This window comes from Nyctibius grandis, chromosome 4 (assembly GCF_013368605.1).
Source record: "Nyctibius grandis isolate bNycGra1 chromosome 4, bNycGra1.pri, whole genome shotgun sequence".
Lineage (NCBI taxonomy): Eukaryota > Metazoa > Chordata > Aves > Nyctibiiformes > Nyctibiidae > Nyctibius > Nyctibius grandis.
The window spans coordinates 84,191,226-84,207,934 of NC_090661.1; the positions used below are offsets into that span (position 1 = coordinate 84,191,226).

A 16,709-nucleotide genomic window follows, 5' to 3' on the forward strand; every position below is an offset into this window, starting at 1 on the left:
TCTGACCCACTTTTGATTTCTCCACAGTCTGACACTGATGTCACACCCTGAACTTGCAGGTCTCCCCCACCCCTGCAGATACTCACATAAGCAAGAGGGAAATCAGGCACACAACTTTCAACTTTCACATGCTTACAGCCCATTTGGCTCTGCCATGCCCTGTTCCTGGGGGACACCCCCACTTAATTCATGCAGATAAGGCTGCTAAACCAGGCCCCTTAGGACCGAATTCTCCACTCTGACCCACATCCGAAAGCCCCATTAATATCTGGGACTCCTTCCAGATCCACCCTGCTAGCGCCAAGTGTTCAGTGCTGTACCAGCTTGTCCTAGTGAAGTTAGCAAGGCTTCAGGACACCCCAAGCTCTTTGCAGAGTTGTTCAGACTTGTGAAACACCTACAGAGGGTTTAAAAAAGCCTTTAATTTCATGTCCAAGTGCCACCCTTCACAATGTGTTGAAAGAGAAGGGAAATTGCACAGAACAAAATGGAAACAAAAAAGAAACATTTCCACTTGTGTTTGAAAAACTGTTAGGGAAGTGAACAGCTTTTAAAGTGTAATGAGCATCCACATCCTTCAGAGAGATATGGAGATCTTGACCATAAAATTGATCTTCTTTTTCTCCTCACTTGGATCAATGGAAAGGTTTTCTACATGTACATTCTCAGACCCTTGTTCACTGTTAATTTTCTCTCTGTATCCATTTCAACATCTTCCTCCTAGATTTTGTCAGTCACTGCCACAGAGATTCAGCAAGGCTGTCTTGTAATCGCCACTGGTATCATCCTGACAGGAGAAAAAACTTTTTTTAAAAAAAAGGGTGAGTGTGGAAGTTCCTCTGCATGCTCTTAGTGCTGACTTTGTCAGTCCATAGAATATGCCCACACAGGAAAAGGACTTTGGAAAGAGCAAGCCAGACCAGCAGAGTTACTGCCAGCTGACACACCATCAAAAGTGAATGGAGAAATGAGGCTTGTAGCTGCCACCTGAAATAACATTTATCAAGTCTAATTTTTTTCTTTGGAATCCAGGTGAGCAATTGATCAGGGCTCCATCCCACAGAGCAGTACAAAGTCAGCACAAACAAGAGCAACCAAGCCTGTTGTGTTCAGATTTTTATGTCCCTGGGTATTTTTGTAGCATCTCAAGAAGGGAAAGGGCAGTATAGTTAGCCCTGACACACAACACTCTTTAAAAAGCCACAGAGATGGTCATTTTGGTCTAGAGAAGCACTACAGAGAATATCACTAAATAAAAAAATTTGCTCCCTTTGAATGTTTTGTGACAATAACCGTAAAGCCAGTTCCACTTCTCAGAAGGAATGAATATTCTGTACAGGCCCTTGAAGACTGATCATTAATCACCATGACAGACACTGACAGTGTCAATTAGAAGAAAGGGCTTTCATTACAGAACCAGACTTCCCATGGGGACTGCTAAGGATAGGGCTTCTGTGCCATTTGCACTTGGGAAGAGGAATGTCCCAAGAGTCCTTAAGACAAATGGTAAACCCCAGCATTTCAGCCCTAATAGGGGAAGGTCATTCACTCAGAGCTGAGACTCAAACCTCAAAAGCTACAATAAGCTTCGACAAGGTTCAGTTTCTAAACCTATATCACCACAATACAGACCAGGCCTTCATGTAGGATAAGTCAGTTAAAAAAAAAAAAAAAAAAAACAAATCAAACAACCAACAACAAAAAGAAAAGAAATAAAAAAAAAACCCAGCACTGTTTTGACTTATATGGCACTGCCTTGAGGTAGTTAAAGACAGCAGAGAGGAGAAAATAGCACAGCAGTGTGGGAAAGGTGTTAACAGTGAGGATTAAATGAATCCAGATTCATCCAGGAGATCATGAAGCATACAATACAGAGTCTGGTCCATGAAAAACCTGGAGCAGTCTCTCCTTGGGTTTGGCTTTGCCCAAGTCACTTACAGAGCACAAAATCTGACTCACCTTTCAGACATATATGTCTCTCAAGAAGCTGACTGTTAATAGGCCTAAAGAAGGAGAGCTATGATCTTAGCAGAAATGACATTTTTACTGAAAACAACCACAGAAGCATCCCACAGTGCTGGACAGGTTAGGAATGTGTGTGATGGCTAAGAACCATCATATCAAGATGTTGCTTACCAGAATCATACTGGAGAGAGACTTTCCTGCAATACGCTTGAACTCAGCCTTTATAAGATTTAAGTCAACTTCACTTCGAGAAACAATCACCCTTATAAGAGTCCCATCATGGGTGCCAGCCCCCTGGAATAACAGATATATCAGCCTGTGATGTTAGTGAGTGTTCAAGGGATAAGCTGTTGCAAACTGGCCCAGGACACGAGTCAGCTTTCAAACATCACTTGACACATGTTCTGCAGCACATCTGCTCCTCTTTCTGGAGGGCCAACCCCCACCCCCAGCCCAGGGGCCACTATCAATACCACAAGCCCACCAAGGAAGTACGCTATAAGTCTTTGCACATGTCAAATGCAAAAGCAAACATGCCACAGAGTTGGAAGTTGGCACTGAATACATATTGTCCTTCTGCAGCATCGCCTATGCAACTGTTGGCTTCAACCAATGCTGTTTAATCACTCACAGGAAAATTAAGGTCATGTTGATAACAAAAATAATCAGTCATTTCAGCTTTCCACAAAGTTGGGAGAGCTGACATCTTTCTCATATCAGTTAAGAGTTACAGGGGCACAATCTGCAGATGCCTCATGTGTCCCCATTTGGAACTCTTTCATTTTATACTGCCATTGAGAGAATTCCTAAAAAGAAGCTTCCTAAAAAGAAAATATTGTGGTCTTATCCATTAAGTTAACATTACAGGCAAAACTCCACCATGATCAACCTTCTAGAAATGCCTCTTCCAGAAGTTTTGTCCATATTCCAGAAGGTGGGACTAGGCTCCTTGCAGACTCCTAAGTCAGAAAAGCCAAACTCCCTTGGCATCTCAAGCTTAAAGGGTACTTTTCTAAGATGTTTGAAGGGATTCTGCTATTACTTGCAACAATAGCACAAAACTTACTGGATTTCACCAAAACATTGGCTCTTCTAATTTGAATTGGTGGAAGCCAGGTTACAAGTTAAGTCCAGTATGAAAACAAGTATGTTACAATGAAGAGTCTTACCTTTAAAGCATGGTACAGCCTCTCTGCAAAGTAGCAATGGACATTCCTTGTACATTTCACTAGGCATACAAAAAGGCTTGGTAAGAATCAATGGTAATTCCAGTCCAGGGCAGCAGGTAACAGATATTCAACATGCTTTCCATCAATTCAGTGTGCCCCTGGGATCTGAGTTTATCTTACCTAAGAAGTACCCTTTACATCCTACCAGGTACCTCTATAAAGTAGATCCATCCCGTAACAGTCAACTGCTGCAGAAGAAAAGGCAGCAGACTCAGACAAAAGAAAGGGAAACATAGCCACTCTTACCAATAGCCAGCATGGCATCCTCAAGTGAACCATGAGTTTCACTCTTAATAGAGTCTTCTATGCTCTTACCAGCTAGTTTCTGGTATTCTTCAAACACTGAAACAGAAAGAAATTCAATTTTTTACCAAGCAGGCATTTTGTGCCCAATATTTATAGGTATTGCTTGTGTGGCAATATGAAAACACACATACTGCTAAAGCAATGGCAACATTTGCACCAATGTCATGAGGCTTCAGTCAAGCCCAGAAGTCAGCTACAAAAATGGATGGCAACATTCACAAAAACCCAACCCACAGGTCTTAATTCCCTGCCTTCACTTGAAAATGCAAGTTAAAGTCACATCATATTCATTTGGAAATCTGACCCTTCATTGCTATCTTTAACCACAGAAATGAAGCAGACAACAGAAGGTTAGGCACAACTCTATCATTTGGTCTTGTGTTTGTTGATGTCACTAGTTTCAGGAGGCAAAATAAAATCAAATTAAAACTAGGACTATGCCACTCATGGCCCTTGGACTTTTGAATTATGACAACAGTTTGGGAAAACTTATTTCAACCACAATTTGATAAAAAAAGCCCAACGACTCAGAAAAGATGAGCAAAACACAGATGCAGGTTCCAAGATATTTGAACTCCCACATTAACAAAAGCTCAGCAACAGAGTTGTTCACTTTATACTCCAAGGTTCAGAATTCAGATCTCCGTTTTGATTCCTAGCTTTCAGACTAACAAAGAAGGAAAACTGCTATGTAATGCAACGGACATCTTAATGGCGTTTGCTCAGCATTGAAGATCAGGTACCTAAACATTATCATGAAGATACTTTGGGGAAAGACAATACCACAGAATAGACAGATGGATACAACCTTCTCAACTCAGGCCTACTCTCCATATTAAAAAAAAAAAAAAAAAAAGATAGCTGCAACAGTTACACTCAAGTTTTAAAGATAGTTACAGGCTGCAGTAGTAGAGAGGAAATTACTTGCTTGGTGATACAGTAGGTCCCAAAGATTGGTTGCACCCTGACAACAACTAGTTGAAATTCAGTTCTTAAAGGCAGGCACAGCCAAAGACTAGAGACGAATTTTTTGTTATTGTTTTCAAAGTGATTCTGGGAGATTAAATTTGAAACGCAAGGTGGAGCTGGCCTCAAGGGCCTAGAAAACAGCCTCAGAAGACAGCTTGAAAAAGCTCAAGTATACCTAATTTATCACCAGCTAAATTTATCAGTTTAGGTCCAGCTGATTTACACAGTATTTGATATGCTTAGATTCAGCTGACATAACAAAATCTGTTAGTCAAAGCCTTGGACTGCCTCAAAAGTCTTGAGATAAGACAGTCAGGTCTCTGCTGCACAGGGCAGTGGGGAGCTGGGGGCTCCCTCAGTCAGAGCTGGGTTAGTGTCTTCCCTCCCAGCAGCCTCTAATGCTCTCAGAAGAACCTGGGGCATAAATGTAGGGTGCACCCCATGATTCTCCAGCACTAAATAACCAGCTACTTTTTTTGTGATGTTTTTCCCAGAGGAACCCACATCCAAGAAGTCACGTGTCTGTCCACTGCGTGCTCGCACCTGGTCAGAAAGGGACACTCTCTCTCTCCTTGGGTTTATAAAACCAGCTATACCATCCAGCCATCACCACCGTATAAGGAACCCTACATAAGCCACTTGATTTTCAGCAGCACTAAATCTTCATAAATTTTCACGAAAGCTGCTGGCAGCTTTTGGTCACTGAGTGACCAAGGATTAGGACACAGACTCAGGTACTTATTTCTGACCACCCATCTCTCCCATCTATAGCCCTGCCTCTTCTTTTTGGCTAGAGTGATTTCTCATTTCAGAGGCTTGGGAGTGTGGGCTCTGCTCCCTACCTTTCAGCAAGTGTGTGGCACTCCTAGTGCACAAGATGGTGATGAACTGTATCTCATCGGTGCCCCGTATCTTCTCCCCAGCAGCATAGAGAGTCTGTAATTTAACACACAATCGTTAGCGAGATGTTCTGTGTGTGTGGCTGGTAAAGGAACAGAGTTTGGCTTAAGGCACTGCTAGGGTAAAGGGGTTTGAAGTAACCTAAAACACTGTGTGAACTATACTCTCCTAGAATGGCTGATTATGAAAACCCCTGACTGTGTCTTCCGGTCAAACTGGAGCAGCCACTATCTCCACCCCTTCCATCCTTCCTGCAGCAGCTGGAGTAGCCAACAATGCTCTTGAGGTTTCTTCCATATTCTTTACTGTCCCACTCCACCATACCATATACTTTCACATATCAAAAGCAGCTGAGCCCAAGCCCAGCTCTCATCACTCGTCTTTGGATCAGCAAGGCTCAGCAATGCAGGCAAAACTGAAGAACCACAAGTTGCTTCTGCTTGAAGACCACTCCTCCCCAAACTATTGTTGCTCTGTGGACCAGGACTCTGTTGCCCACTGAAGCACTCTGAAGTTCAAGACAGGTGGGATGCAGGCATATCACTGATCACAGGCATTTGAGAGTACCTCTGCATCCTGGAGAGCCAGTGCTGTATCCACATAGAGAGTGGCATTGTCCCTCTCGCCCTATGAGAAGAAAAAGAAAGGTAACTATTTTACCTCATGAAAATTCTTCCACATAAAAGGACTGCAGCATACATTCTGGGCAAAGATCAATTATCTTTCTCAGCTATCTATTTCTGCAGAGTACTCAGGCAGTAATGTTTCAGACAACACAAGTGCTAACTTCTTCACCAAAAGGCACTGAAATTGTCCACATGAAGTGGAGCCAAAAAATTGCTAAGTTATTCTGCTGCTCGATAGGAAAATTCAGAAAATGTGATAGGATAAATGCATCCGAATGCACTCAGCATTGAGGGAACAGACCCTGGAAGAGTGGTGAATCATAGTTGAGGGGCATTGTTTTCTAAGACGGTCATAGAGTGCAATAGTTTTATGCATATGTAAAAGAGAGGTGTCTCCCTGCAGCAGACCTGACTGAAAGTTCCCAGCTCTCTTACTGCTGCTAAGGGAGCGGGTTTCCCTGCTTCAGTCACATTGAAGCTGAAACACAGATCCAGTCCAAGTGACATGTTTGTCTCTGCAGTTTATTTGGTGATCAGGGCTGCATTGCCTCTTCTATTTCATGTCTTCTCCAACGAGGGAGAGAAAAATGTGAAGATCTTTATACCCTCATTTCTGTTCTCTTCTCTAGCATTACCTGAAGAAGGCAAACCAGAATCTGTTCAAAGTAGCCACTTGTTTCCGATTTTATGTCTTCTTCCAGATCAGAACCATATTCTACCCAAGGGAAAGAGAGGACAAAGGAAGGATTTGTTATTTGGGTGATATAGTCAGGATATTACCAGTCACTCAAGGACACACAATAGCCTGACACTAGTCAAGAAAGTCGCTAGGGAAAAACCCAGGTCTGAGATCAACTCACACCCTCAGCAATACCCAGACAGGCATTTGCATCTGAGTCACTAGCTCCATTTATGTCCAAGGCATAAACACAGAACTAATGTTAGAGATAGATATAGTTTAAGGGACCAAAGAGATATCAAATATTTACAAATACATATTTGATAAATTCTCATCTAGAGTGTATTTAATGGGGAGAAAAAGCCAAGTCCATAGCTATAGTTTTTTGTGTATTCTGACAATAGCCTGTGTGGCCAAGCTGAACCAAATTTGTGATTTGCTGACCTTTTCCTCTGTCTGGATGAAGAGTTAGAAAGATTTTCAAATTCTCTCAGCACAGCCACACTGTTTGCTAGGCTGAAAGCAGAGTTAGGTTGCACCCTCTTGCTTTTAAAAATCCCAACTTCCTGCTGACAGTGCTAGTTGGTAACACCATTCCTGCTGTGCAATCATGCAGCCACACATTTCTCTGACCACACAAATCAGAGCCCCAGGCACTTTACCTTCTTTATATGCCTTGATTATCTCTTTGATCTGCGCTTTTGTCCGTGATGCCAGGATCTCTATGATAACACCTTCACTTGTTCCCACACCCTTTAATAGAAAACATAGTGGAGTAATAAAGGTGGAGAAAGGCATCTAGTCATGGAGTGTAATTTATTGCTAGATAAGTACTGTCAAGTGAGGAGTCGGATGGCAGCAAAGTGTTAGGCTGTATGCTGAGCTGTGAGAAACTGTCAGGATGAAAGCTGGAAACACAAAGCACATTTGGTTTGAACATGGTTTCTTTTACTGAGGTGCCTAACTCATAAAGGATGATATTTTATATAACCCTAAACTTCTGCAATGCATTTCTGGATCTGGATCTTTGATGACAGACAGTGTTAGAGGGTTGTGGGGCGACCAATATTTGCCTAGTCAGTTCACCTTTGTACTATTTTAATAGACCTCTCTGCATCTGAAACTCGAAAAGATACTGTATCAATAGACAGGATCCTAGCCAACCCCAGCCTGGCCCTTGCACCACCACTCCTTGATTTCTTAAAGTTTTCAAGTCTCAGGTGGGGCATGAGGGTAGTAGCTTTGTGCCAAGGTCATTAAGGTCTTTTCACAAGAGGCACTGCAGAAAGCAGCGAAGAGATGTTTAACTGAAAACCATCATCTGTGGATGTTCATTCCTTGCCAAAGCTGAGTTTAGTTTTGCTGTTGCCTTCCCTAGGCTCCATGAGACATGTATGTACAGAAATTCTCATACACCCCTAAATATTAAAGCAGCATTTCCCCCCGTGATATGCATTAATAGCACAATTAATAGCACTATTTCTCAAAGGCTACTGCTAATAATAAACTTAAACATGTAACAGTCCAGTTACTATCACTTGCATTAATATGCACAGTTACAGGAAATTAACACTGGATCCATGCTACTGCTTAAATACCAGCACGCAGTTCGCTTACCTTCATGGCATCATGGAGCTCCTTGGCATCATACTTGAATGGGGAGTACATGAGAGCTACAATGAGCCTCTCAAAGTTGCCACTGAGTTCAGACTTCAGGCTTTCAATCAGATCCTGTTAAACATGCACCACACAGTTACATAAAAAGCCTCAGAGGATCTCTTTACTGCCTAGTGCTGTTTCCATCTCCATGTCTTTATGAAAGACAGAAAGATAGCCACAGAAAAACACAGTTGTCTATAACGGCAGTTTGTTTTCATTTTCATAATTTCCAAAGAAATGTAATTAAATAAGTCTTTAAATTGACCTTTCTTTGGCATTTAAAAGGGCCCCAAACCAAACCAAAATTTTACTCATAATGCAACTTAGAAAGGTACCTGTTTTTGTTATAGCTTTGAAAGCAATAAGAAGTTACGCTTTAAGTTACAATAGACTTAAAAAAAAAAAAAATCTGGTCAAAATGCATTTTACAAAAAAAAATACAATCTTTGGGGGAAAACTGTTTTTTCCGACCAAAAATTAATTTCATACATTCACCTCAGGCCTTATAAATAAATATTCATCTACTTATTTGCAGAAGACCTGCATATTGTTTACATCATACTCCCAGGATTAATTGTACACCCATTTACTACATCCTGCATACACTGAAACAGTGACTGAATATGGCTTTGTTTTGGAAGAACCTTTCCAAACTGTCCTTTGAAGGATTTGGCAATCTGTTGACGCTGCATATTGCTCCTCTTGGTTAGGACATCAATTATAGCTTGTTCATCAGTCCCTGTGGAGATCAACAATAAGCCATAAATACAGTACACAGAATAAGTTGAGACTAGTCATAGAATCATAGAATCATTTTGTTTGGAAACAACCTTTAAGATCATCGACTCCAACCGTTAACCTAACACTACCAAGTCCACCACTAAACCATGTCCCTAAGCACCACATCTACTCGTCTTTTAAATACCTTCAGGGATGGTGACTCCATCACTTCCCTGGGCAGCCTGTTCCAATGCTTCAAAACCCTTTCAGTGAAGAAGTTTTTCCTGATACCCAATCTAAACCTCCCCTGGTGCAACTTGAGGCTGTTTCCTCTTGTCCTATCACTTGTTACCTGGGAGAAGAGACTAACACCCTCCTCACTACAACCTCCTTTCAGGTAGTTGTAGTAGTCCAAAATCCCAATTCAAGTATTCAGACAACCTTCCCTAGTTCACTACCTTCATAATGTAGAAGTTTAAGTATGTATCAAGGAAACTTTGATTTTTCATTTTCCACATTAAAAAATGGTATCTCTGGCTGCAATTTTCTTAAGGAATGGCTTTCAACTGGGCAATTAGAAGCAGAACATAGAATTTACACACGTGGTTGGAGTCAACTCACCAAACCCTTTCATGGCCTTGTACAGAGTCTGAGCATCAGGTGTGGGGTCAAAGTTTAAAGCACCTGTCACAGACCTCCCCTCTGCTTCACTCTGAAAGGAGAAGAAAAATACAGGACTTTTCACCACTGCTTTTCATCAGCTGAAGAAAAAGTATTTTGGAAAGTAAATTAATATTATTCATTGCCTACACATGGGGAAGGCACAAGAGTGGAGGGGTTGGTTCAAAGTGTCTCAGCAGAGCTTTGAAGAGAAGTTTCCTGCCTCCACCTGCCTTTGGCTCCTGGCAGAAACATGAAGTGCAAAGCATGACTGACACTGCTGCAACAGTCATTAGGTGCAGGCAGTCTGGCAGAAAAACCTGAGTAGGCTAAACTTTCTTATTCACCCGTTAAATACAATACTTCATAACGCGTGCTATCGTATTACACTGCTATTAGGAACTGAATTTCCTGGTGGTTTGGTACAGGGTAGTTTTTACCCATAGGTTTTTGATTTCATGGAATAATCATGCTCTCACAGACCATTTTTCTAGGTAGCAGCTTTATTCTGCTGCTGCTTCACTTGTACATAGCTGATTTCAAGAAGGAAGTATCTCCACCGGAAGCATTTGGGCCAAGAGACTACTTTGAAGGAACAAATCCACCTGGAGAAGGGCAGGTTTGATGTTCTCCCCTGAACCAAGGGCCAACTACACAGGAATCCTCCAGTCAGACCCCTAAGGCACTGCCAGTGCCAGAGTCCCAGGGCAGGAAGACATGCTGAGACTTATTCCAGTCACCACAAGGTAGTGGGGCCATCAACCAGGACCCAGGTTTAAGAGCTTCAATTTATCAAAAGCTGTTAGTCAAGGGACTGGCTTGAATATATTGACACATCTCTAACAATAAGGTCCTATCAACAGGGGAGTACACGAGTGGTTAGTCAGAGAGTCATCACCACTTCATTCCAATAATGGACAGAATTTTCTCTTCCTTAGCAGCAGAGAGATTTAAGTTGCCCCAGGAAACTACTATATTCTCATAAATTTACTTGCAGGGATATGGTTAATACTGAACTAATGATATCAGTATGGATTTTTCCATGGGGGTGGCCTCAGAGTCATAAAAAACACCTTCAAGTCAGAGCTTACAGACCAGAAGGAATCACTAGGGTTGTCCCATCTGACTTGTACAACACAGACCACCAAATTCCATCCAGCAGCCTCCTGCTATGCTGCAAATCCCTTCTGCTCTTATCTCCTGTGCTAAAGAGGGCTCTACCCCTCTTCTCCTAGAGCCTCATCGAAGTCTTCCCCAAAGAAAAAGCTTTCAAGCAATCCTTGCCAGGTAGAAAAGCTTGTGGAAATTCTCTTCAGGACCTGCATGCCTGGTTTTTAATGTGGGGCTGGAAGATTAATGGCTGTGTGCTCAGGAGTGCCTGTCAAAATGCCAGGTCTAGCCTAGCACCACACCTGAAGCATACCCACACTGTGCTGCACAGATGCTCTGGCTGTCTCTGGGCAAACCAGCTCAGGTGTCCTTGTTGAGTGCTTTACCAGTAGATATAGCTGGCACATGTTTGCATGCTGGCCCCTTTGCCAGCTGAACTCTGGGACCAGTGACAAGCAAGCAAGAGGCAATGACAAGTATCAATAGAGGCAGTATGTTCATCAGTCAGGGAGATATGGAAGAGGTCTTCAGTTTGCAGTAGTTTGCTTTACAGCCAGCACAGCGACAGACTGTTGTGCTACCACACCCTGCTCCCAGCAGAGAGGGCAGCTGCAGAGCAGACAGTGTCAACAGGAAACTTTGCACTAGATGCAGCTTTTGAGTCCCAATGACTACAGAGCAGCAAGTTTAAGGCTATGGTGAAGCTGTCACTGCAGAAAGAGCAATGACAGACTAAAACATTAACACCCCCAAAAGGTTTGTCATCAGTCTGGAACAGGAGGCTCTGCTGAGATGGTAGGGCCGTTGCAAGCACTCCTTTTCTGCTCCCCTGTGAAGTCAGCAGGCACCATCACAACTGCCCTGGAAAGCAGGTTATGCTCAACCATCTGATTTTGCTCTGAAAAAGATAGACAATCCTCTCTAGCTGCATACAAGGGCTCATGTGAAAGAAACACTCTGGACCTGTGCCTGGTGACTCAGAGAAAGAGGGAGTGCAAAGCTGAGCTTTCATTTGGAGGAAGCAGAAACAACTTAAACAATAGTCTTTTTTTTTGGTACTAATCCCAATAAACATTTACAGCCCATCCCAGCTCAAGTAGCACACTCATGACTCACTCATACACCTCATTCTCTGTGTATTTAATTGTTCCAGCACAGGTACAATCACAACAGGTTTCCAGAGTAACCCTGTTCAGTTTGCTCTTGTTTCTCAGATGAACTGATCCTGCAATTACCTAACTGAAACTACTCAAGGCATCTGTGTAACACTCATGTGAAGATGAATAATTGGCATGAAAGCAATGGAATCAGTGTACCTTACAGCTGATACTCTGAAAACTTTTACCTATAAATGAAGAGGAAAGGAATTAAAAGTTTTCCTACCAAAATATTTTCAAGTCTAACCAGTAGTTTATTGAAAAGCTGAAATTTCAGAACCGGTGGGGTTACTGGTTTTTTTTCAGTGGAATGTTTCTGAAGAAGTTTTACATTTTTTCATTGTATTTTCTTTTGAACTCTATTCTTTATGAAGGGTTTGGAAAACCAAAACTATTTTCTACCATCCTTCCTCTGCCCTCTCCTCTTCATGCCTCCACCCCCTACACCACCATCAGGTAAGAGATCGCTGGAGATTTCAAGGGCTTTCCTCATTCTCCTTTTCTCACTCTAAGTTTTCAAAAGATTTCCAGCTTGAGGGGTAGGGTGGAACAGAAAGGGAAAAATTAAAGTCTGAGCTACTACAAGCTTCGAAAAAAAGTCCATTTTACTGTACTACGCTTCCAAAAGGAAATAGGGTAGCAGAGGAAGATCAGCAGAAAGGAAGATTACAATTTTAATCTTTCTGGGGAAAAAAAAATCTTTATATGCTTTAAGATCAGGGAAGTTGACTATCTGAAGTCTACATGAAGCAAAGTAGGAATTAGCTTCGTATTCCCCAACCCTCAAGGTGTTTTGATTTTGTTTTGTTTCTCCAGTTCCCACCCATTGGTTGCAAAATTGTAACTGAGAACCTGAAAAATGGTCATGTCCATGCAAAGTGATTTCTCACTCCTTGATGATGTGTTGCACCTGAGGTAACATAATACACTGCAAGACAGCTTTCCTGCACTTCCTGTGCACCTTTGCTGGCATGTGGCAGCAGAGGCCCCTTTTAGGTCCCCTGCTCAGCTCACCCCTTGCACAGGCTGCTGAAACATGAAGCCTTCTTCACAACAAGGCAGAGGGGGGACACAAATTTTTCCAAAGACAACACAAAAGCAGCCAAGAGAAAGCCTGTGCACTACTGGCCGTGGTGCTGGGCAGGGGACTGGGCTGAGAAGGAAGACTTCTCTACCACTATTTCTCCATCGCATGTCTCCAGCACGTCTCTTCTAGACCTTGGCTTATAGGTACCTGGACATAAAGTCTGGGGGTAAACCTGGCCTTCAACATGGGCTAATGGGAGAGCTGCCATCGATGGCAACAGAGCTATGCACGTCACCAGAGCTGCCTGCTGCCTGGCCTGAGCTGTACCCTGGAGGCTGCCTCAGCACGCCCCACGAGCATCCCCTCATCCTGCCACATTCCTCCCAAAGCCACAAAGAGTTTAAAAGAGAACATACACAGCATTTCTGGCTCCTAGCAGACAGACAGGGTGTCCAAGTCCACATTGTCGTTGTAATATTAAAAACCCACCAAGGAAAAAGACATTGCTGCTTGACCACATCTCCCTCTGTGACCACAGCCTGCCAGTGCAACTGGGGACCAGAAAGGGGACAGGCCAGTGCCCTGAACTCACTGCCACAAGAGACGGGAGCAGATGAAGAGCCTGCAGCTTTCAGACCTAATGCAGACCACAGCTGTGTTACTTTGCTGCTCCCCAGTACTGTGTCCCCACATACAAAGGCACACAAACACTCCCTGCACCACTCTCAACTGAAGGACCAGGGAGAGTCTGCTGCTCTTCTTAAAGCCAGCAATCATGTTAACACCTTCCTTAATCAAGGTTTTGGAAGAGCTGAAAGCTAGTCAGAAAAATCAGTAAATAGGTCTGGTTGATTTTTAACAGGAAACATTTCATTCCTTCACAGTGCCTGACACAATTTACAAGTCAAGGTGTCTTACTTCAGTATTTCCTCTACTTACCCAGGCCTTCCACCATGCCATTGCAGTCTCAGTAGTGATACCCGGGTCTGTTGGTGAAGAAAACCACACATATCACACACCACAGTTAGGGAAACTGAGATTTGAAGTGAATGGAGGGAGAAGAGAAAGAAAGAAAAGTCCTTTTCAATAAACTTACCACAAGAAAATTGGAATAACTGTACTCCTCAGGAGGCTTATTCCCTCTGGAAGTTGCAGAATGTAACTGGCCTCTCTGTGCTGGCAACACACAGGTATAAACCATCCTTATCTACAAATTCCACGGGGCAACACCCTCAGACATGACTCAACCTGTTTTTTCACATATGATCTCACAGGAGAGATCAAGTTGCTTAATAAACAAGGCTTCACTTGTGAGGAGCCCTGCATTCAACCTGGTTGACTAAAGCTCATTGTAATTTTTCCACTGCTTCTCCCCAGACACACCCTTCCCTGCTAACATTTTGGCCTCTGGCACGGACACAACATGCAAATTACGACCAGGTAATTTCTCAACAAAAAACTCCACTGAGACTCGGTGAGTTCTGGTACAACAGAATAAGCCACTCACTCATCATTAATGACTTTTTCTATCTCTGCCAATCTGGAACACAGCAAAACAGGATTCTAGAAAATTAACAACCCTCCTCTACCTCCCTTCCTTCAAAAAAGCTTATTTAAAAAAACCCAAAACACAGAATCACACACAGCCACACCATACATGTCCTACATCTTACAGTAAAGCTCAATAAAGCAGCAGACTTCACAGAGACTTGGGAGGTCCTCCCCATCCCATATCTGGACTTGCATGGCATGAGTCAAGAAGCATCTCTAGGCTAACATAGGACCAGCACATTTAAGTAATGCCAACCCCAGCAAAGTTATCATAGGGCTTGCACTAGCTGCTATGACATGTTAAGGCTTAGGAATGGAGTGTGAAATGCGGGTTTCTTTTTTTTTTTCCTTTTTGTGTTTGTTTTTAAAAGAGCTGAACAGCTCTTAATGCTGGAGAAATGTTTCTGTGAAATCAACTGAAATATCTTATGGTTGTAGCAATACTTTCCTGTCTAGACTTTTGTCAGAACGCACTCATGGCAGCATTTTATTTACTTATTTTAAATGGAAAGCTGCCCTGATGGAAATGTTCCCACCAGCTATATCTTAACCCTTGCTATATGACAGCTTTGTCCCCTCTCACATTTACAGACCCACACGGGACACTGGGTAAACACCAAAGTATGAGCCTCTCTTACTTCCTTCCCACACACTGCTATTTCATTTAACCCAGCAAGGTCCCCGATGGCCTGGGAAGCTGCCCTGGCTATTCCCAAGAGAATGAGCTGTGCCAGCTGCTCCTGCCTCAAACACATCCGCCATATGGAGAGGGCAAGTCGTGAAGGAGGCGGCATTGCCCTTGGCATAATGAGCATGCTGCTAGGGTCTGCACTGGCTTGGTTTCTAGCCATGTTTGAGAGGCAGGTTCATCAACAGCACACAGTAAGGAGAGCTCATGAGCAGTTCTTTGTTCCCCCTTCTAGGGGTAAGGTGGATTTGCAAGCAGGGTGGATTTGCTTTTGCTGGATACCTGGCTGTGGCTGGCTGATTACGCATGCCTTTTCCCTGTGTGGAGATTTAATTGGGTCAGCTTGCCATGGAGGTCAGCTTTCTTGAGGACTCCAAGGACAAAGAAGCCCTTCTAGACAGAAAATTGCAGAGTTCCAGCAAACAGCTGTAGGTCACAGAGGGGAGCGGAGACCAAACCAGACCAAAAACTGGAGAAAGCCCAAGCAGTCATTTTTGCCAGCATGAACTAAAAAGGCTTCAAAGGGACATGACAGAGCATTTTAATGCAGAGAAATAGCAGCCAGATTTTAAGAAATCAGTATGGACAGGATAGGAAAGGTCTGGAGAACCCAAACCCTGCAGCAAGGCTCCGAGCAGTGTTGCATAGTCTTAATACAGACCAGAGCAGTCAGCCCTCCGAGGCCAGTGCAGCAGGAGGTAGACACTACAGTTCAATATCCCTTTTGCCTGCGCAGGTGCTTTGATTGAAGTAGCTCAGTTTACCATTAACAGACCCATCTTCACTACACTTCTTGTCCCTCCCTTAACACCCATGCTGTGCATGTGAGTGAGCTTATCCGTTGTTCATGCACTTTACTACTGAGTACCAGACACACACACATGTTTTAGAGCACCAGTAAGCTATGTAAGGCACAGCCTCACATATAGTTCAGAGATTACTGTCAGGAACATGCAAAACTTCAGAAGAGAAGCAGTAGATGATGCATGGGTTCTCCCAAGCCTCACTGTCTGCCCCCTTCCAAGAAACCATTTCTGCATCTCAGGTAATATTCCTTTTTAGAAAGTGAACTCCAAATGCATTGGCAAGACTGTCAATAGAAACTCTACCCAACATCATATTAAGGTGGTTAGAATTTGACTCAGACAGTGATCCTATTTGCTTGTACTGTGCTTCCCCACAAAATACAGTCATCTCTCTGCAGGAGGAATACCTGGGCAGTGGGTCAATCATGCTGGGGGTACAGACACTGCAGAGTGCCTCAACAATGAATCTTTCTCAGGCCTCATCCACAGGCCTCCTCTCGGCTTTCACAGAGTCCCTGCTCCTGCTGATATGCCCATCCCAGCCATCAGCCAGCAAGAGTGGGCAGAAACAGCACACGCACCATAATCAAGTTTGGTTTGCACATTTTTAAGGCATTTGGTCCAAATCAATTTTCAGCTAGACAAAATGAGGAAGCT

The 16,709-nt window shown here is 43.2% G+C and overlaps 1 protein-coding gene across 3 annotated transcripts; it reads right to left on the reverse strand.

The window, feature by feature from the left end:
• Positions 1-730: 730 nt before the first annotated feature.
• Positions 731-13,982, reverse strand: LOC137662390 (annexin A8-like protein 1). 3 transcript variants are annotated; one of them, XM_068398765.1, is made up of 12 exons: positions 13,947-13,982; positions 9,675-9,765; positions 8,978-9,072; positions 8,292-8,405; positions 7,337-7,427; positions 6,631-6,710; positions 5,937-5,996; positions 5,312-5,405; positions 3,441-3,536; positions 3,135-3,193; positions 2,137-2,259; positions 731-787 (listed from the first exon to the last, which is right to left on the reverse strand). In XM_068398765.1, exons 1-12 carry the CDS (start codon positions 13,965-13,967, stop codon positions 731-733), a joined length of 981 nt encoding a protein of 326 aa, XP_068254866.1. In that variant the 5' UTR covers positions 13,968-13,982. The 3 variants fall into 3 exon arrangements, with proteins under 3 accessions (XP_068254866.1, XP_068254865.1, XP_068254864.1); XM_068398764.1 differs by lacking the exons at positions 8,978-9,072; positions 9,675-9,765 and having other exon boundaries at positions 13,947-13,967; XM_068398763.1 differs by lacking the exons at positions 6,631-6,710; positions 7,337-7,427 and having other exon boundaries at positions 13,947-13,967.
• Between the last annotated feature and the right edge of the window lie 2,727 nt (positions 13,983-16,709).

What these genes read in the sequence shown, in the direction of transcription:
- LOC137662390 (XM_068398765.1), bottom strand. Translation starts at nt 13,967, where the DNA reads ATGGCATGGTGGAAGGCCTGG. An exon ending in CAAGGCCATGAAAGGGTTTG is followed by an intron (nt 9,073 to 9,674) that starts GTGAGTTGACTC and finishes TGATCTCCACAG; the next exon opens with GGACTGATGAACAAGCTATA. An exon ending in AGCTCCATGATGCCATGAAG is followed by an intron (nt 7,428 to 8,291) that starts GTAAGCGAACTG and finishes TTTCTATTAAAG; the next exon opens with GGTGTGGGAACAAGTGAAGG.